This window comes from Geotrypetes seraphini, chromosome 4, assembly GCF_902459505.1.
Source record: "Geotrypetes seraphini chromosome 4, aGeoSer1.1, whole genome shotgun sequence".
NCBI classification, from domain to species: Eukaryota; Metazoa; Chordata; class Amphibia; order Gymnophiona; family Dermophiidae; genus Geotrypetes; species Geotrypetes seraphini.
The window spans coordinates 290152064-290174185 of record NC_047087.1 but is presented as its reverse complement, the minus strand read 5'-3'; the positions used below and the strand labels follow the sequence as shown (position 1 = coordinate 290174185).

The window sequence follows — 22122 nt, the reverse complement described above, 5'->3', positions numbered from 1 at the left end:
ACAGACAGGACATCTCAGGGTTGGGGAGTTTCTGGCAGAAGGAATGATACAATGAGTAAGGTATCTTGACAGTGATTGGGAATTAAGAGTTCAAAGCAGCTTCAAAAAGTGGAGGAGAATAGAGAGGTTTGACCAGATCACAAGGCAGGGGGAGAGAGATGGTACACAGTGGGAAAGAAACAGAAATGTTGGATATGGCAGTGGAAGGCAAAGTACAAAGATGAAAGATGAATAGTGAGCACGGGGAAAGACGTAAATGCCAAATGAGCAGGAGATCCTGGTGAACAAGTTAACAGAAGACAAACATAAACTAGAGCCTGGGACCAACATGATTTGAATAATAAGATGACCAGTCAACAAAAGATAGAAAAAAATGTTATTTTTCTATGTTGTGATTACAATATGTCAGATTTGAAATGTGTATCCTGCCAGAGCCTGTGTTAGCAAACGTGAGCTTGGATCCAATAGAGAGAAGAAATGCCTTTTGTGTTTTGTTTACACCACAGCACCGGCCTGGGTTTGGAGAGGACAAAGGGGTGGGATGGATGAAGAGTCTACAAAAATAAACCCGCCAGGCCGGTTAAAAAAACCCCACCTAATGGGCAGGAAAAGTGAATTGAATCGAAAAATCAATTCAATAGGCCAAATCGAATCAAAACATTTTTTCCTGAATCAGGCAGCACTAAAGGACAGTGGGGAGTAGGGTTGGTTATGAGTTGAAGTGGGTTTTCAGTCTACTTTTAAACAAGGTGTGATGGACAAATTCAGATTCTTTTTGTAGACTATAAAAAGAATGGAGCACTGATGACCTACCGTACCACTCAAATAGCATTTAATTGGCCAGATTAGACCCAGTATTAATCTATATGAAAATATATGCAAATATAATATTTTCTTTCTTTTAAATGCTGACAGAGATCATGATTTAAAAAACACCCTTCTAAATCTAGGTATGTTTTTCCTTGTTTGTTCATATGCCAGATAATTCTATTCTTAGCAATAGCTTCCATAATTTTACCTGGAACTGATCTCTCATTAGTCTATACTTCTGTTGTAAATAAATAAATATTGTGGCATTATATTCATTTTTGCTACTGTCTGCCTTGGGCATCACTGAAAAGTTGATTAGAAATCAAAATAGACAACTATAGTCTTCAAAATCACAGAACTGTCACTCTGATCTTTCTTACAAATCCAAATCCTGTAGCATGAATACAGTAAGTTTAAGTGCATTCTGGATGTTCATTAGAACTGCGCTAATCTGTCATTAAGAGGCATTTTACTAAAGTTTAGGGCTCCTTTTACGAAGCTGCGTTAGGGCATTAATGCGCAAAATAATGCACGCTAGACGCTAACGCTAGCATTGAGCTGGCATTAGTTCTAGCTGCATAGCGCGCGGTAATATCCTGCATGCGCTAAAAATGTTAGCGTACGTTAGTAAAAGGAGCCCTTAGTGTGCACTAAATGCTGGGCATTCTATTTTATATCTATCGGCCACCTGGCTCTTAGGGCATGTTTATTAGTGCATGCTAAACTTTAGTAAAAGGGTCCCTAAGTTTTTAAAGTGTTGATAGTTTGAAAATTGAGTTTGATTTCTTGTACATTTTATTTCTTTTACATAAATTGTAATGTATTTTCATAAAAACTGTTTAATTTAAAAGTATGAATTGAACACTTCTGTAATTACTGCTAATTACTGCTAATTATCATATTGGAGTGAAGGAGTAATTGACTACGTGCATTTGTCTTGCGTGCATTTGACTTGCCACCACTGGGTTCAGTTCTCACTACAGCTCCTTGTAACCCTGGTCACTTAACTCTGTATTGCCCTAGGTATAAAACTGTGGGGATAGAGAAAGTACCTGCCTATAATGTGTACAGCACTACATAAACTAGTAGTGCTATAGACAGTAGTAGTATCATATTGTCAGTTCTCAGAAAAATGGTTTTGTTGTTCAGCCATCTGTTGATGAAAACTGATAAGAAAATCGATGTTTTATGTTTTGCTATCAGATTTTTTTCATGTTATATATGAAAGCTTAGTGGCCTTAACACATGTATAAATGAAAATTGGTAGCCATATCAATTTTTCCATTACACTAGTGGTAATTTTAGATTGAAATGGAAGCGTAAACTGGCATAGCTTAAAGAAAGGTTTGGACAAGTCCATAATCTGTTATTGAGAAAGACACGGGGGAAGCCACTGCTTACCCTGGATCGGTAGCATGGAATATTGCTACTCCTTGGGTTTTGGCCAGGTACTAGTGACCTGGATTGGCCACCGTGAGAATGAGATACTTGGTTTGATGGACCATTGGTTTGACCCAGTAAGGTTATTCTTATGTTCTTATTTGCAAAAATTTATACCCTGCCTATAATCTAAGCAGTTTAGTCTGTTGGGGTTCAGTGTAATTGCAGGGTTAGCTTTTATGCTTCTTTATTACCTGTTAAGGTTAATCATGTATATTTTTTAAATGAGTTTTTGTTTATGGCTTTGCTTCTTACCTACATATTCTAGTAGACAACATCATTATAGACAGCACCTTCCTTAGCAGCAGATGAATTCATAGACTAGTGGGATGTAGTGCTGCCTGATTCAGGGAAAATATATTTCGATTCAATTCAGCCTATTGAATCGATTTTTTTTATTTTTTTTTATTTTATTTTCCTGCCTAAATAGATGTTTTTTCCAAACATCCTGGTGAGTTTATTTTGTAGCCTCTTCACCCACCCCACCCCCTTTGCCCTCTCCTATTTTTGTGTAAACAAAATAAAAAAGACTTTCCCTCTCTCTTTAGGTCCTAGCTCACATTTGCTGTCTATCATCCACACCAGCTCTGGAAGGATACACATTTCATATCTGACATATTGTAATCAGAAAACAGAAAATAAAATTATTTTTCCACCTTTTATTGTCTGGTCATTATGCAAATCAAGTTAGTCCCAGGCTCTGGTTTCTGTTTGTCTTCTGTTAACTCGCTTCCCAGGGTCTCCTGCCCATTTGACATTTTATTTCTCCGTGCTCACCATCCATCTTCCGTCTCTGTTCTCCCCTTCTGTTTCCCTTCCCTCCCCTGGAGGTCTGGCACCTCTCCTTTTTTTTAAAATCTCCATCCCCACAGCCCATCATTTCTCTAATGACCACTCCCCCCATCCAGTATTTCTATCCCCCCTTTGGGTTCAACTTCTCTCCCGTTCTTTTCCCTCCCTCCACTCCATTCTCTCCTCTGTTTTAAGACCCATTATTTCTTCCCCTTCCCCCCCTCAGTCCTGCATATGCCCCTCTCTTTTGACCCCCTTTTGACTTCTAATAGTTACACCAAGGGCCCCTCCCCCCCCCGAAGGCCTGTATGTTTCCCCCTTCTCTCCACTATTTTCTGGCTTTCTGGTCTCACTTTCAAAACTAACTATGGCCTGCAGAGAATTGCCAGTGATGTAGCGATTCTTCCTCCGCTGCATGTTCCCTCTGCTGCAGTCCTGCACTTCCTCTGATGTCACATCCTGTTTTGGTCTGGAATAGACCACAGCAGAGGGAACATGCAGCAGAGGCAGACGGCAGCCATGCTAGAATCGCTACATCACCGGGGATCCTCTACAGGTTGTAATTCTTGAAAGTAAGACCGGGAGGTCAGGGGAAATCCAGACGATGGTGGGGAGGAAGGGAAAATATGCCGGCCTTCGGGGAACTCCCTAAAGCCAAGGAGCCGATGGTACCCATAGCGCTGGTGCCTATGCAGAACTTCCTGACTAAACCCTGCCCCCCCACCACCGTGAACTCTTGATATCAGGCCTCTTAAAGCAGGAGTGGCAGTGGACGACCAGCAAGAGGCAGCGCTTAGGACAGGCTTTTTACTGCCAGAGCGCTGCTGCTCCTTCTTTAGGAGGTCCGAAGGTATGTGGGGGAGGAGGGTTGGTTAGTGAATCGGAAAGCTCAAATTTTTTAGAAAATGAATCGATTCAAATCAGTGAATCGGGCAGTACTAGTGGGTTGTGCCTATCTACCAGCAGATAGAGATAGACTTTGCACTTTGGCTTTATTGGATATCAAGCCTCCTGGTCAATTAGTATACTGGTTGAAACTGAAGCTTTAAATTGGTACCAACTCATTTATTCTATCAGCATGTAGTACCCCTTTTTGTGGTAGTGTACAATAGGAAACATTTGATATGATAAATATACAGGTATAAATTAAGTACAAATGACGACCAGTGCTACAAGGAATCACTTTATTATTATTGTTTAGAATAGAAAGATGCTTGTTTTCTTGTTTTAGTATTTATAATTCTCTCTTTTCAGAATCCTTAATTTTTGAAATATTTAAGAAGGTATTTTGAACATCATTGTACTTATAAAATAAGCCAAGGCTTGGCGATATAAATTAAAAGAAAAATATCCAGTGAACATAAGCATACTGTAGAGTGGCATGCATAGAGTTTAGGCAACTAACATTGCCTTTGCATGAAAATTTAAATGTGTCCCTAAGACTGTTTTCTGAAATTAGTGCAATTTTTTCTGAAGTTTCCTCAAAATGGGTGGCAGAGCAAAAGACAGCTACCACATCACATCCGCTTCTTTTCTTTTTTTCTTTCTCGTTCTTTTTCTTCTCATTTTGCAAAATTAGCATTTCAAAACTGGAGTGGGGGGAGGGAGGAAAGGTATTATAAAACATTTATGTTAACCGCACATTTTACATCTGTAAAAAGCATCTTAAATTAGACTTAACATCTATGGTATCCTACAAAAAGTAATTGCACAAAGAGTGCTGCGGTAAAGTGATCTTATGGATTGTTGTAAGGCATATAGGCTGCTTGCACTTTATCTTTGAACAGCAATATTAACTTTGCACTCCAGCAACACTATCAGGGGGCTAAGTTCATGTTGTTTTCCAGAGGAATTGTTTAGATCTCAAGAAACATGAACCAAGGTTTAAAAATGCACCATATATTGAAAAATAGGGAATCCATTTAATTTATTGGGAGTAGTCTCACTAGCTCACTTTTTGTACAGACTACTTTCCCTTCCTCTGTCTGACTTGGGATAGTAATAATATTTGTTCTTTGTTTAAGCTATCATAGTGGGTGACCGGACAAAAGCGTGACGGACAAAGCCGCGCCGACAATAGAGAGCAGCCACCGTAAAAGTTTATTTTAAAGGGCTCCGATGGGGGTGTGTGTGTGGGGGGGAACCCCCCACTTTACTTAATAGTGTTCCCCTCAAACTACCCCCAACGGCAGCGCGAACACTATTAAGCAAACTAGGGGGGGTTCCCCCCTCACACCCCCCGTCGGAGCTCTTTAAAATATACTTTTACGGTGGCGCGCTTGAGTCTTGCGCTCAATTGTCTGCTCTCTAATGTCGACGCGGCTTTGTCCCATGCGCTTATGACTGTGAACCATCATAGCGTACGGTATAAATATTGAAGACAAATTGTATGACCATTCTTCCTAGGGATAGCTCATGACAGTTGTAGAAAACCCCAAGTTAATGTATTAGCTTGTTTTGTCCAGATTATTCACAATAATATGAAAGCCCACAAGTTTAGTGAGGACTAGTACATTTTATAGGAGAGGAAAATCATGGCATTCAGTTTGAAGTGGATTAATTCTTTTGGTGACTCTTTTTTTTTTTTTTTTTTTTTTTTTTTTTTTTTAAGAATAGGACATCACCTATTTGAAAGTGAGATTAATTTATAATATACTTTTTTTTATTTATTAGCATCTATATTTTTTCACATGAGGACAGGTAGGCCAAGAAGTTTCTAGCTGAAATCATCTCTGCAGTTGAGCTATCTTTAAAATGTTCTATAATCTGTGTCATCCTGTTTCATACTTTCCCATCTCATAGTTGTCCTCTCTCTGCAGTGCTCTATGCCCAGGTCTCTGTGGCTGGGCTGCTCCAGCCTGGCGGACAGCATGCCCTCGCTGCGATGCCTGTATAATCCAGGGACTGGCACATTTACAGCTTTCCAGGTACTTTATCTGTCTCTCACTCACTAGGATCCATTTATTCTTCCTCATTCTCTGCAATCATTTTCTATTATTCAGCAATCTTGCTAGAGTTTAACATTAGCATTAGCTCATTTGCATTCAGTTTTCTCTGTTGACAAACACATTTACCCTTTTGTGTGGTATAATGAACTGATTGATTCAATCAATTTGGTTTTGAAATCTGTGGAACTGATTCTGAAGTGTGTTTGCTGAATTTTTAAGGGACACAGGAACTACTTTCGTGTGAAATCCATTTTGGAAATTTTACATTAACTTTGTCTTGATGTTTGAGATGTGCCATCATTCAGTCTTCATCTAGTACAATAGTATGTTAACATCTATTTACATTAAGTACATTCCTGGTTTAAACAATCTATACATAAACATTGCTAGTTAGCAATTTTTTTTGAAGGTGACTGTCTGATATTCAGTTAAAATGCTTAGAAAACTTGGGTGCTAAGAGATTTCCATTAAATTTGTCTTTTTGGGAGCAGAGGATGGGAGAGTGGGGTATTGCATTTATTTTACCTCTCGTTTTTTTCATTTTGACTGTTTTTTATTTGGCCACTTTTGCTCTGCTCCTTTTCCTCCTCCATGCAGCTTAATCTTTCCATCAGCTTCTTCCATTCTCCCTATCTTTCCAGTTACTCTTCCCTTCCTTATAGTGTATGATCCTGCCAATTGGGAACAGCATTGGGCTGCAATATATCCATATGAGCCCTGACCTATAGCAGTGGCCTCTCTCCTTGGTTCTACCTGGTACCATTTTTCAAATACATTTAGTAACTGCCTGCCCTTCATACACTCTATATACAGAGCAGTCGTTAATTCTATGCTTCTCCAACTAGTGAGCTCCAACATGTATGTTTACATGTATTTGGAGGTCTATAAGAACACTCAACAAAAACAGAAATGAAAGTGACGAGCAATATAGAATTCAGTTTCCATTTCTCTGTTCAAATCTGATTTGCTTTGTCATCATATTTCATTGAGAATATGGAATTCATTGCTAAAAAAACCTCTTCTAGAAATTTTACCTTACCCAGCATTAAAATTAATGGTGATGAACCTGTGCATTTTCTGTGGTTTGTATCATCATTGTGGAATTCAGTACCATTGGAGGGCTGACTTGAACCAAATATACTATTCTGTGAGATCAAGACTTACCATTTTTAATTTTTTTAATTTATTTTATTTTTACATAGTAAGAGGCCCTTTCACTAAAGCCGCAGACTTAACATGCCCTTTATGTGGGTCTTTCCTATGTGCTAAGACCACTTTTGCAATGCCTGGAAACTGGCTGATTTTCCCATTTTCCAAATTAATGGCCATGTGCTAATTTTGCCATTAAAAAACTTATTATGTGAGCCCCTACCATTTTTTTTTGTAAATCTTTATTCATTTTTAGAACTTATACAAAGTGCAAACAAATATACAGTCAAATAAAACATATAACAGCACTTATCTTCAACAAATACTGAACAAAGTACTTTACTCCTCCCCCTTCCACCCTCTCTGGATGTGTGTAGAGATCATCTAGAAATTAAAGGTTAATCAATTAGTCTTTTGTTTAACAAATGCCTCTAATGGACCCCATATTTTTTAAAACTTTATATTATTTCCCATTTGTTCTGTATACATTCTTTCATATCTGTAATACAAACAGATTGTTTCCCACCAAAAATAGTAATTTATTCTATCCCAGTTCTTCCAGTTTCTGGTTATCAATTGTATGGCCACCCTTGTCATGATCAGAAGAAGTCTACTTTTATAAATGTCTATTGGACTCTTAGCTTTCAACAGTGTTCCAAATAGAATCACATCGTAGGACAATGGTATAGAGACATCGAGTACCATATTAATTTTCTCCCATATTGATTTCCAAAAATTGAGTATCAAGGGACAATAAAATAATAGATGATCCAGTGTCCCTACTTCAAGATGAAAGTCCCAGCATCTAACTTTTGTAAACGAATTGGGGTCCAAAAAATTCTATATAACAAAACAAGTTTGTCTCATAGATGCTGACGCTGTGCATCTCATTCTCCAAGTCCAAATCCATGCTAATCAAGTAACACATGGCAATTCCTCACATACCTAATTAGCACTGTCATGCCCACTTTCCACCCCCAAACACTCCCCCTTCCTAGAAAATAAAGAATGTTTTTAGTGCACATTGTGCATGCGTAAATGGGAAATTTACGATGTGACACCTGCACACATCCTGCAATATGCCTTTTTAACATTCGGTAAGTGGGAAATAGCACTTACTCCAGTTTACTAAAAGGACCCCTTAGAACAATGATCTTCATTGCAAGGCCTATGAGGCAATGGTGACCTGGGTAACCCATGCTGCAGACTGGGGTTTCATCATCCCTCCATGGATCCAACACTTCTCCTTCCCTGCAGCTGCTTTTTCATTTTTCAGGCCACTGATAGCATGAGTGAGGTAAATACTCTGCCTTTGGTGGCCCAGAAGCTTTCCCTCAATCAGGACGCAGTAGCAGACAGAAAGCTTCTGGGCTGACTAAGGAAGTGTGTTTACTTCACTCATGTTGCTGGCAGCCCGAAGAGTGCAAGACCAGCTGCTGGGAAGGAGAAGGGTGAGGAGCCACAAGATCCCGTGGAGGGGGAGAATGCAGGGAGGGTCATGGGGGGATCACCAGGGTGGGGGGGGGAGTGGTTACTAGAGAGATGCTGGACTGTGGGGAAGTAGAGGGAAACATAGAAAGAGAGGCTAGTCCACCGAGGGAAGTGAAGGGAAACACAGAAAGAGATGCCAGGCCATGGTAGAGAGGAGGAGGGAAGGAGAAAAGAGATACCAGACCACAAGAACAGAGAAAGGGAAGGAGAGAAATGCCAGACTACAGGAGGGGGAAGGGAAGCAGATAGAGATGCCAGACTAAGGAAGGAGGGGAGAGAAAGATTCCAGACTAATGTAGGGAGGAAGAAGGAAGGGAAGGAGAGGAGAGAGAGATACCTGACCACAAGTAGGAGGAAACGGAATGAGATGTCATACTACTGGAGGGGGAAAGTAGGAGAGAGAGATGCCAGATCAAGGAAGGGAAAGAGAAGAGGGAGATATCAGATCACAGGAAGGGAGAAAGGAAAGTTGTTGGACTACTGGAGAGGGGAGGGAAGAAGAGAGAGAAGTCAGATCAGAGAAGAGAATGAGGAGAGATTCCAAACTAAGATGGGGAAGAGGTGAGAGAGATGCCAGATTCTGGGAAGGAGAAGAGAGGAAAAAGATGACAGACCACCAGAGGGGTAGAGAGAGGAAGGAATGCTTCATAGGGATGGAGGAGATGGTGCACAGGGAGGGGTGAGGAAGGAAGAGGGATGGAAAAATGATGTTTAAGAAATGATGGAAATAGGGGAGAAGAAGAGGGAGGAGATGGTATACATTGGGTTCAAATTCAAATAGTGTGATCTGGAAAAAAACAACCAGGCTTGCCACATAGGCTTGTCAGCTATCTTAGGGAGATAAACTTCCCCCTGTCTTCCATTTTATGTAATTTAGCATCTGTCTTACTATTCCCGTTATCCCAAAATTCATATAACATTCTCATAAAATTTAATCCTAACTCTGTCCTATCAGTTATTTACTCCTGTCTCAATCAGGATGTTCCAGTCAAAACTGAGGTTTTGAAGTTGGTCTGATCTCAAAGTTATGAGGAACAATCTCTTGCTATAACACATTGGGGGGAATGTTTAAGCTCCATAAAAGTTTCTGATTGGTATGTTTTTTGGATGTTTCGATTGTTCACTTAAAATGTTTAACATGTTGTTTTATACTTTCAGAGCAGAATAAATCTGTAGTTTGGTTAGTCTCCCCATACCCCTCTTTCTTATGTGGTAGAAACTGAAGGGGGCAATAGAGCCTTCTGGAGAAGGAGTAGGAGTTGAAAACCTGGAATGGATTCCTTCTGCATGGCTTGTGAGCATGGGGAGAATATCCTACTGTTAAGAATTACACACTTATCTACTGGAAAAGATATTAGCAAGGTAAGAATCAAATCTCTTTTTATCGTTGGCTCTATCATTCTGCACAAATGGCTGTTATCCCTTTCTACTAAGCAGGTGGAGGTAGGGAAGAGTGAATTTTGCCAGTGAGATTACCAGCATAAGCAGAGGTGTACTCTGGATCAATCCAGTATTTTACTTTATTTTCAGCAGATGGTAGGTCATGCTGATGGTGCTTCTGTCCTGGGGATAGCTTCCCGCTGTGCTGACAGTGGCCACACAGCATGGTAAAGCCTAACTGCTGCTCCCAGGTCACAGTCTGAGGATCATACCTGATTGAGCTCAAAACTTGGCTCTACAACCCCAGTCACACTTCTTAGTGCCACTATGTGAGGCTTTGGCTCGATCCACTGAAGCCATGCCAAACAGGTAAAGGTCCCTGTACCCCCACTACTCTTGCTCGTTCACCCTATTTGAGTCTACTCCCCATGAGCTTCCCTGCAGCTCCCAGACTTTCCAACAGTGCTTGCTTTTGCAGCCCATGTAAAAAATAAAACATTAATTCAATTGGTTTGTCTAGCTTTATGCCCTTTGTCAGTGGCTAATGCTATTGTATAGAATTTTTCTGTCTCCCTGGAGGGCTCAGATTCTTGTATTTGGAGGTTTCTACAGGTAGGCCTGTAACAGGGGCAGGCTTTGAGGTCCTTGAAGGTCTAGGTGGTGGCGGCTCTGGCCAGTTTTTGTGGGAAGTGAAGGGTTTCTCTATGGTTTACATAGAGAGGTGTCTCGATTCCTGAAGAGTGGCTCATCTGCATATGCCTTTTCCTTCCCTTTGTGGGACCTCAGTTTGGTGCTGCGGGTGTTGTCCAATGCTCCAATTTGAGCCTCTGAGCTCAGTTTCTACCAAAGATCTTACTATCAGAGCAGTATTTCTGATAGCTATCACCACTGTTTTGCTAGGACCCATATCTGTCTTTTATGTTAGACTGAGGATCTCTATGTTCAGTCCCCTCTTTTCTGTTGAAAGTAAGTGTCTCTATTTCATGTTAATTAGGAGGTCTACTTGCTCTACTTTTTGGCATAAGGTTCAGCTCCTGGGGATCAGAAACTCCACAAGGTAGGTGTCTAGAGGACACTGGTCCGTTACCTAAAGGAGATGAATGAATTTCATCTCTGTTCACCTCTTTGTGCTTTTCATGGCCCTTGGAAGGACTAGGAGGTCTTTTGGCCTTCATTGCAAAGTGGATCAAGGTGCCTATTGAGTCTGCCTGCATGAAAATGAATTGTCCATGCCTCAAGAGCTGAAAACCCACTTTACAGTTAGTTATTTGATATACTGCAATTACCGTATTTTTTTGCTCCATAAGACACACCGGACCATGAGACGCACCCTAGATTTAGAGTAGGAAAACAAGGAAAAAAACATTCTGAACCAAATTGTGTACTAATATGTACCAGGCTCTGCACCCAGCCCCCCCCCCCTCACTCCCTGCCAGGCTCTGCACCAAATCCCACACTCCTTGCCAGGCTCTGCACCCAAACCCCCCTCCCTGCCAGGCTCTGCACCCTGCCCCCTCTCCCTGAGACAAACAGTTACAAACAGTAAAAGGAAAATAGAGCGACCAAATTTAAATACAATACTTCATGTGACAAAAAAATTATGCTTCTTCAATAATTTTTAAAAACTCAATAAATTATTCTGCTGATGGATATTTGATGGAAGCTTGCTCCATTCCCCGGGGCCTATACATGAAAATATATATAGTATTCAGTAATAGCCATCATTATGCTCCATGTTACTTGTTCACGCAAAGACCTTGAACCCTAAGCCTGACAACCCTGGGCCCATGTGGAAGGAAGTGACTGTTGCTTAGGTTTTCATAAACAGCCCGAGGCCGAAGCCGCTGTGCTGCCCAAATAGGGGCCCGGCTTGCCCTCCTGCACCTTAGTGATCCGGCCTCAGCTATTCTGGGAGTCGCAATTACCAGACACCCCAACCAATCCCCCACTGTGTTATAACTGGGCAGTCGCCGTAAAGGAGAAGACCGAGGGCTTGGTGGCCTTGTTGGTTGTGGGCAAGAGGAGATGCTTGTGCGGTGCGCAGCGATGTTTCCAGCAGGGAGCATGTGCCAGCAAAATATACCCCAGAGAGAGGCATAAGTGTGCTCTAGAATTCTGCTTTGCCTCCCCTGGGTGGTTCAGCAGGACACGAGAGAGTATCCGCAGTTCTACAGGCTGCTGCAGTGGTGCTGTCTTCCTTTCAACAGGCGCTGCTTGCCGTCTCCTTAGGTCTCTGCATCTTCGTTGTGCTCCCGAGGTTCTTCGGAGGAGCAGTAGTTGGCGGATCTGCGTGAGAGAGCATTTTAAAAAAGGTGGAGGGCGGAGGTGTTAAAAAAAAAATTGTATTCACTCCATAAGACGCACCCACTTTTTGACCTACTTTTTTTGGGGAAGAAAGTGCGTCTTATGGAGCGAAAAATACGGTACATACATGAATTGTCAAATCTAAGCGGTTTACTAGGGCTCAGGCCCCTGCCTGGGAAGAGACTCAAGCAGTGTCCCTTAAGAATATTTGCAACGTAGTGATTTGGTCAGCACCTCTCATGTTTTTTACATGTTGGACGTGGTAGTCAGTCTGTTCGAACTTTGGCAGAGTCGTCATTTGGGGGCCTTGTCTTCCCCATCAAATGGACTGTTTCATTATATCTCATTTGTGCAGAGTGATGAAGCCAATGATAAGAAAAGAAAAATTGTCTTACCAAATAATTTTCTTTTCTTTAGTCAGCAACACTGTTCTGCAATCCTTGGCCTAGGGTTCTAGGTGTCAGGGTGGATTTGATTTAAATCAAATCAATTTAAATTATGATTTAAATCACTCCAGAAAGACTTGATATAAATCATGGTTTCTCATTGTATTCATTGCCACTCAGTACTGCCCAAAAAAGGAATATTTGCTTGTTTCTTTATTTCTTCATAACTATATCACATTGACGGTAGATTTCAGTAATAAAAACAGAAATATTTTTGCTCAAATATGACAATTATTCAAGATGGTCTTTAAGAAACATGTTGAAATAAAAGTATTTACCAACCTGAAGAACCTGTCTGTTCAAACATATTCCTTATGTCATCTTCATCATAGCACTTCTCATGATATATTTTCATTTGGGCCACTAGGCCTTGCATTTCTTTGTTGCAGTATTTGCATTTTGCATGCATGCCTGCCTTACCCCCTAGGTAGAGGAAATTCATTAAAATATTCCCAAACAGGGTATCTCTTAAGGCCTGCTGCCATTATAGGTTTTCTTCTCCAAGGAGAAAATATGATAAACCTCAGGCTATATAAAAAAAAGATCCCAAGACTTATTGACTGCTCAGAAGGTTTCACTTTAATTTTTACTAGCGTTACCTTCCTCAGGGACAATAAGCAAACAATGTGAGTCTAAGCAGCAAAACAGTCACAGGCATGTTGGCGTCTTTGTGTGAAAAAAAAGCACACCTACACTTTGACTGTTTTGCTGCTTAGACTCACATCGTTTGCTTATTGTCTCCTGAGGAATGCAACGCTAGTTGCCAAAACTTGGATCCCGATTGGGACTTTTCTAGGATTCCACTTTTGGGACTTCATTTGATCTTTTTATATCAAAGACTTTTAATGGTTTATTTGTGTTGCTTTGAATAAATGTAACTGTTGGGTGGTATTGACATCTCTCTTGCCTCTTTTGTTGTACTGTTCCATTTCTGAGGCTAGCCTCCCTTCTATTGTCCCTTCAGGAAGGGATAATACACATTTGTGCAGAACAGTGTTGCTGACTAAAGAAAAGAAAATTATCTGTTAAGACATAATTTCTATGTTATTGTCTTCTAATTTGTTTGTAGTATTTTGCTTTGCAGAGCAGAGTGTGTAGAATTTACTTTTTTTTTTTTGTTTGAAATAATTTTTATAGAATTTACTTTATTAAAAATGAATTTTTTTCTTTTAAAAATTACATAAAATCAGTTGAATTTCAGTTCTCAACAAACAGTACTTTTTTCAAGCAAAAAGGGTGCTGGTACTTGCATGCAGGGCCATCCTTAAAGGGTGGTGTGATCCCCTGAGAGACCTGCATATACAATACCACATCCAGGTTTGAGCTTTTTGTGCTCAAACCAGGAAAGTATTGCTGCTAGGGGATTCCATCATCAGAGGGATTAACCTTGGAACACATGACAAGAACTCAAAATAATGAAATGCCTTCCAGGATCTTCAGCTACCAGAAATACCAGATAGATACTGACTGTAATTAGGGAAGAAGCAAAGAATTTAAACCCTGATATTATCCAATTTGGGACAAATGACCTAGCCAACAATAACTGAATTGCAGCATAGAAAGCTTTTCTGAACTGGGGGAGGAGATAAAACCTTTTGTAAAGACTATAGCTTTTTCAGAAGGGAAAGGAAAGAGTACAAAATAGAGAACTTCAATAGGTAGCTCAAAGCCTGGTGTCATCAAGAAGGCTTTAGGTATATATGAAGATGGGGCAATACATGGGAAAACATGAAACTGTATTGTAATGATGGGCTGCACCTTAGAATGGCAGGAAAAAGAATCCTAGCTGGGAAATTCAGGCAATATGTTTCTAGGCATTTAAACTAGAAGGTGGGGGTGGCATATTTATGGAGGTTACTTCTGGTGGCCACCCCCAGCATAAGACAAGATTCAATAATAATAAAGATAGCAATGAAATTAACAATATTAGCAATTCACTTCTTAGTGATGCAACGGGAAATTAGCTGAAACTAAAAACTATACAAAAAATAAGATTGTTGAGGAATAGTAACTGGAAAGCAATGACCACAAATGCCTGCAGTCTAAGCAACAAAAATCAGGATTTGCAAGCCCTGATGTTAGAGGCAGACTTGGATATTGTTGCTATCACAGAGACATGGTTCAGTGATTCCCATGGATGGGGCATCAACATAATCTTTTAGGAAGGACAGAGAAGGTGGAAAGGTGGAGGAGTAGCTCTCTATGTAAAGACAGATATCCAAGCGAATGAAATGCAGGGGGCCTGGGGAAGGGAAGAAGCAATATGGATTGTTTTGAAAAGAGAAGATGGAACTTCTATCCACTTGGGTGTTGTCTACAGACCTCCAAGTCTCGCAGCAAATTGACAAAGACCTGATTACAGATATACAAAAGTTGGGAAAGAAAGGGGAGGTGCTGTTGCTGGGTGATTTCAACCTGACGGATGTGCACTGGAAAGTTTCGTCTGCGGAATCAGAAACAAGTAGGAAAATCAAGGATGCCTTTCAAGGGACTCTGCTCAGACAAATAGTGATGGAACCCATGATGAAAAAGCAATACTGGATCTGGTGCTCACAAATGGAGAAAGTGCTCCTTGTTGAGTAGGGGGCCCACCTGGGAAGTAGTGATCATCATACAGTTTGGTTCGATATAGCAGCTAAAGTGGAGGATGGCCACACACAACTCGAAGTTTTGGATTTCAAACATACGGAGTTACGGACTTTAGTAGCATGGAAGAATACCTGAAGAAAGAGCTGATTGGATGGGAAGACATAAAAGTGAAAAAACAGTGGTCCAATTTGAAATGTTCAAAAGTAGATAAGGTGGAACTAGATCCTGGACTTCAAAGAGTTAAAATAGTATAATTATTAAAGTCTTTATCAAATTCAAATATCGCAATGTGCTAAAAGGCAAACACATTCCAGGAAAATGAAGTCACTGTCATATATGCAGCAATATATTTATTTATTCAATTTTCTATACCGTTCTCCCAGGGGAGCTCAGAACGGTTTACATGCATTTATTCAGGTACTCAATCAGTTTTCCCTCTCTGTCCCGGTGGGCTCACAATCTATCTAACTTACCTGGGGCAATGGGATTAAGTGACTTGCCCAGGGTCACAAGGAGCAGTGTGGGTTTGAACCCACAACCTCAGGGTGCTGAGGCTGTAGCTTTCTTATAATTTATATTTTATTAGTATTTCAATCTTTTACAAGCATCCATTTGATACAGTAAATCAGAGCTTAATAAATCATCAAGGCATATATATATATGATTTACAAAGCAAAACATTTAAACATTAATTACATGCATTTGAATACAAAATTAAAAACTAAATCATATAAAATTCAAGTATTCCAATACTCTTTCTTAGACCTCAATAATACCTAGATGAGAAACAAGAAAGTAAGATAGGGAGATCTAATATCAAAATAATACAAAATATTAGGAAAAGGCTTAACGTGAATTAAACCAGCCTATTTTCTTTAAAGCCCTGGAGGGACATAATAAAAAAAAAACGTCTAAGTCCCCTTTTGGCCTAAGGCCTTAAACGTTGAAAGTAGAAGCAGAGAAAATGTCCATTATCAAAAAAAATGTCCAAAAGGAGGTTTATTTTGATAATGGCCTACCTCTACGTTCAGCTATTTAAACGCCCAGACCACCACTACGTCTAAACTTATACCATATATTCAACCTAAAAAAAAGCCTAAGCCCCAAACGTCCAAAACAAGGGCTTTTAGGCGAAGGAGGAGCCAGTCCTTCGCCTAAAAGCTGGATTCTGTAACCGGTGTCGGTTACACGACTTGATTGAGCCAGGAGGAGACAAAGTCCAAGCCTCATCCAACCATATAGGGCAATGATCAGACACCTCCAGAGGTCCAATAACGGCCTCAGAAACACGGGCAAACACTGATTCCGAAATCAAAAAGTAATCCAAACGAGAAAAAGACCCATGGGTGCGAGATTGGTGCATGTAGTCCCGTTCCATAGGATGGAGAAGTCTCCAGGGATCTACCAAACCCAAAGACCGACAGAGAAAAGGGATGCCTTTATTCAAGTTGGGAGAAGAAGACTCAGAAGAACAGGAGCAATCAAGAGTAACGTCCATCACCTGATTAAGATCTCCAGCTACAACCAGGGGCAAGGATACCAGAGAATCAAAAAAGTCCTGGGAGTAAGTATTTGGCCCATAGACATTCAGCAGCAGGAAGTTAGTACCCTGTAAAGAAATATTTAAGAGCAAATATCTACCCAATGGGCGTGACAGAGCACTGTAAACCCTTACGCACCAATAAACAAACACCCGCTCTTTTCCCTGAGGAAGAAGCAGAATACACAGAACTCACCCAGCCCCTCTTCAACTTTTGGTGTTACTCCTGGGATAATTTAGTCTCCTGCAAGCAAGCCATGTCTGCGTGGTGGTGTTTTATCTGTCTCAAGAGTTTAGTGCGTTTCACTGGAGATGTTATGCCAGACACATTCCAGGAAAGAATACGAAGGGAGTGATCACCCAGGGTCAGGACATAAACTGCAAGAAACAATACAAAATAGGTGTCCAACACCCGGGTGCCCAGCCCCACCCAGGTGTTCAGCAGAAAGCCAAGCAAATAGGAAAATACTCACAAAGCATGTACATATAAACAAAAGAAAGATAAATATAAACCAAGACATCATACCAGTGGACTGTTCCCAACTAAACGACCCCTCCCCACCCAAACCCCAAATTGACCCAAGAAACATATCCCCGAAAGAATATGCAGGAGGTCCAAAAATGACACCCCACGGAACCCCACCCCTCCAAACAACAATAGCAGAAAACAACATTTCCCAACCATGGAAAAAACACATGAAAAATCAACATGGTTACTGGCTAATCGGCAGACAGCCCTGCAAAGAATAGTATGAGGCAAATAAGCTCAGAAAGTGTCATGGAGGCTCCAAAGGAGAACCAAGAGTCTTGTTGATGTAGTCAAGGGCCACTGTAAACGAATGCCAGGAGCCCTCATGATGAATCTTCAAAACAGCAGGATAGATGAATTGAAAACATTGCTTAAGATCCACCAATTTCGAACAGAGAGGGTAGAAAGCTTTCCTGCGTTCTGTGAGGGCAGCAGAATAGTCTTGACTAATCCGAACAGTGGAGCCCTGTAGCTGCAAAGTATCCCGTTTGGCGTGATACTGCCATAGAATCTCCAATTTATGTCTATAGTTCAAAAATTTGGCAATCACAACCCGAGGTCTAGAATCCCGGGCAGGGCGAGCGCCTAGGCGATGAGCGCGTTCCAGACAAAGAGGGCCCAAGGAAGACGTGTCAAGGAACTCCAGCTCCAGCCAGCCTTCCAATTCAGCGAGCAAGCGGGCATCAGGAATAATTTTGGGGACACCCAGAAAACGCAGATTCCCCCGTCGGGATCGGTTCTCGAGGTCATCCAGTTTAGCAGCCTGAAGATGAACCGTTTCCTGTAAGGCTGCAAGATCCAGCTCATGTGAGTTAATGGAGTCCTCCGCCGTCGATACACGCTGTTCCAGCTCGGTGGTCCTGACAGCAGTCTCAGTCAGGAGTTGTTCTAAGCGGGTCATCTGGGTCACCAAGGTGTCCATCTGCGGTCCCAGAACCTGCGCCACCGCCGCCTTGATGTCGTTCAGCGCCATAGCCGTAAACTCTGACACTGCGGTTCCCGAAGCGGCCGCCATTTTGGCCACGCCGGTGCTCGAGCGTTCTTTTTCTTTGTGAACCAGTTTCATGCGAGCCGCTTCCTGGGATCGAGTGATATATCTGTCCATGGGATCCCAAACCAAGGCAAATCAAAAACCGCTGGCCAAAGCTCCGAAAAGCCAGTGAAAACTGCAAAAGGAGGAGCGGGGTCCCGGAGCCGATCAGGAACACGTCCTCACCCGCTCATAGCGTCATATCAGATCTATAGGATGAAGGAGCAATCTAAGGAAATACTTTTTTACTGAAAGGGTGGTAGATGTGTGGAATAGTCTCTCGGTAGAGGTGTTGGAGACAAAGACAGTGTCTGAGTTCAAGAAAGTGTAGGATAGGCAAGTGGGATCTCATAGGGAGAGATGAAGGTAGTGAATGCTGTGGATGGGCAGACTGGATGGGCCATTTGGCCTTTATCTGCCATCATGTTTCTATGTTTCTAAGAGTCTGCTTTGGAACATTCACTGCCTTGATGTCGATCTTCATCACGACATTGAGCTTTGTCACCTCTACATCAATCTTCTCCTTGACAGCATTCATGACATATCTCCTCATCCAGGCATACCTCCCAGGCCTCCTCTTGATGCGCTTTGTCTCGCTCAAGGTCACTTGACACACCACTCCTTGTTCTTGATAATCTTCACAATGTTCATCTTGATGCTCTACATCCCATTCTACCAGAAGACATTGCATCGAAGGCTTCAATTCGCATCTCTCCATTCACTCATCTGAAGTCAATGTTTCTGCTAAGGAGTCTTATGGAATTCCATTGGATCCTTCACTTCTTCTCCCTAGGAGAAGATCCCCCCCCCCTGAAAGTCTCATGTATAACTTTTATCAGACAAATGGGCTTAGCTCTTCCAATCCATATGGAATCTGAGCAGGAGCATCGAGTGGAGCTCATGGCGGCTTTGTGAGAGTGTGTGTTGTACAATTTAATGAAATAAGCTCTTTTTAAAAACTGGGAAGACACTTCTCACAATCCCTGTAGCTCCTTTCAAATTGGACATTCTCTACCCCTGCCTTCGACAGACCAGAACAACAACACCAGTCCCTTGTTAATGGAAACAGCTCTAGAACATGCTCATAGCTCATGTTCCTATGACAACACTCCTCCTGGTAGGGAAGGCAGGACTCTAGACAAGTTTGGGAGGTGAGTTTTCCAGTTTTCCATGCTTATCAACCGCATATTGAATTACAATTTCTACATAACATTCTACCTTAAGTCTCTAATTCAACAACTACCAAAATTCCAGCAACACTTTCCTTCTGATTAACAATGCTTTCCAACAACTGACTAAGGACTTGTTAGAAACAAGGAAGTATATGGTGAGGTCTGTCTTCGATGTTTTTGACATCTCGTCTAGAACATTAGTCATTTCTATTGCTATATGCAGAAAGGCTTGGCGTAGTATCTCTGACTTGGAGTCCAATGTTCAAGGCCACCTCTCAAATATCCCTTGTATAGGGAACGACCTCTTTGGGGATTGAATAGAGGCGATTACTGAGAAGATCAAAAAGCATACTAATTGTATGACTACATTGTCTAAGGTGCAATCTACTCAGCCTTTTCAACCTTCCAGTAAATATACTGTACCTTATAGATGTCAGCCCTGTTATACCTCCCGTTGTTGCTACTCTCAACCTTCTCCCTCATCACATCCTTCAAATCAGAGGCATCCTTGTCAGCAGACAACAAAAAGTTTCAGTTCTCACTCTTTAAAGTCTCAACAGTTTTTTTGACTTTCTCCTGGAGAGCATCACCAAAGTACCTCTCTCTCTACCACCAGAGTTGCCGGGGGAGGGGGGGAAGGATTGGGGGGGGGTGTCAAATCTTTCACTTTTATCATTGCTCTGGACCCTTATCACATCAGACAGTTGGGTTCTTCAGGTGGTATCTCAAGGCTATTTCCATCTTCTAAAAATACCTCCGACCCACCCTCTAAGAGCTTTTTTTTTTTCAACTCCAGAAATCTCTTCTTCATCAAGAGCTCTCAGTCCTCCTCCAGCTCAGTGCAATACAACCAGTACCACTGAAGGAGAAGGGCAGAGGATTTTGTTGTATTTCCTGATACCCCAAAAGATTGGAAGTCTTCATCCCATCTTGATCTCCATGCCCTCAACAAATACTTAGTGAAGGAGAAACTTTGCATGGTCTGTCTGCCCCTGCTAGAAAAGAATGATTGACTTTGCTCTCTCTTTTTGAAAGAAGCTTATACTCACATGCCCATCTTACTAGCCTACAAGAAATACCTTGGCTTCCGAGCGGGGTTTCAACACTTCCAATACAAAGTTTTTCCTTGCTCTCTGACTTGCGAGTCTTCACCAAGTATCTCATAGTGGTAGCTATAACCCTGAGCACCCTACCGGGTTAAAAGCGGGGCAGGAGCACAGAAAGCTCGCTCCTGCCTGCTGCACCTCTGGATCACCAGGGATTGGCAGAAGAGGTACGAGAACAGGGCAGGGAGGGGGGACAAGGTGCAGAGCCCGGGAGGGAGTGGAGGCTGGGTGCAGAGTCTGATAAGGACAGGGCACTTGAATATTAAGCTGCCCAACTAATATTCGAGTCAACCATTTTTCCTCCTTATTGGGGGGGGGGGGGGAAATGAGGATCTCAATTTATATTTGGATCGCCTTATATTCAAGTATATAAAGTAATTTATAAATCCTCCATTACAAGGCTTCCAAAGATATTGTATCTTCTTGTACCCCTGAGGTAACCATAAAAGAATAAGTCTGATGTGGTATTATGTGCAAAAATTAAAATGGTTGCACATCATTATTTATTCTTAAGAAAGAATGTAAGGTGTCTGGATTAGCAAATACATGTATTTTATTCACCAGTTTTGCTAGGTAGAAAATGCAGTACTGTGTGCCCAGTGCTTTGAGTTGTGGGTGGAAAGCTACTGTGTTTCCCCGAAAATAAGACAATGTCATATTAATTTGGGGACCAAAAAATGCATTAGGGCTTATTTTCGAGGGATGTCTTATTTTTTTCATATACAACAGTCATTCCTCCCTTCTGCTCTTCCACCCCAATTATTCCTCCTCTCTCACCCATCCCCTTGTGCAGCATCGTTCTATCCCTCCCTCCCATCCCCCTGTGCAGCAGAACCCCACTGACCCTCCCACTGTAAGACTAACATACCATACCTTCGAGGCCTCCTAAAGCAGCAGGGGTGGGGGTTGCTGAACCGACACGCCCGATTTTTTTCAGCAAATCAGGCAGCATTAGTGTCAGGGATGGACTCAGGGAGTGTTGGGGATATTCGGTATGGGGGCTTCAGGGTCGATCTTATCTAGGGCTTATTTTTGGGTAGGGCTTTTTTTCAGGGAAACAGGGTAGCTATTTCTGTTATTTCCATAATATAGTTTTAGCAAAATCGGGAGCAATGCTGATCTTATTTCCTTGCCAAAAAAAAGGACCTTTATTTTGGGTGATTGTAGATATGGATGATTTCAGATATTTGAGGAAATTGCAACAATTGTGAGGAACAGACTAGGCTTCACATTTACAAGCTTCCAGTAACTAGGAACCTAATGGGCCCCTTTTTACTTTGAAAGGATAGTGAAACTGAAGTCCATAAGAATGTTAGCAAAAAAAAAAAAAAAAGTTCAATAAATGAGTCCAGTTGCTCTGTTTCCACTCCTTTCTGAAAGCCCAAGATCCAGAGGA

General features: G+C 41.6%; 1 protein-coding gene across 23 annotated transcripts in view; it reads left to right on the top strand.

Annotated features, from left to right (window-relative positions):
* BTRC (beta-transducin repeat containing E3 ubiquitin protein ligase) overlaps nt 1-22122 on the top strand; it is a 488395-nt gene that overhangs the window by 72298 nt on the left and 393975 nt on the right. For 12 of the 23 annotated variants that reach the window (XM_033943123.1, XM_033943122.1, XM_033943118.1 and 9 more), the window contains one exon: nt 5862-5969. The exons of the other annotated variants lie outside the window; for them this stretch is intronic. In XM_033943123.1, the coding sequence (XP_033799014.1) occupies nt 5862-5969 (108 nt within the window). The remainder of the gene's footprint in view (nt 1-5861; nt 5970-22122) is intronic. 23 annotated transcript variants of the gene reach the window in all.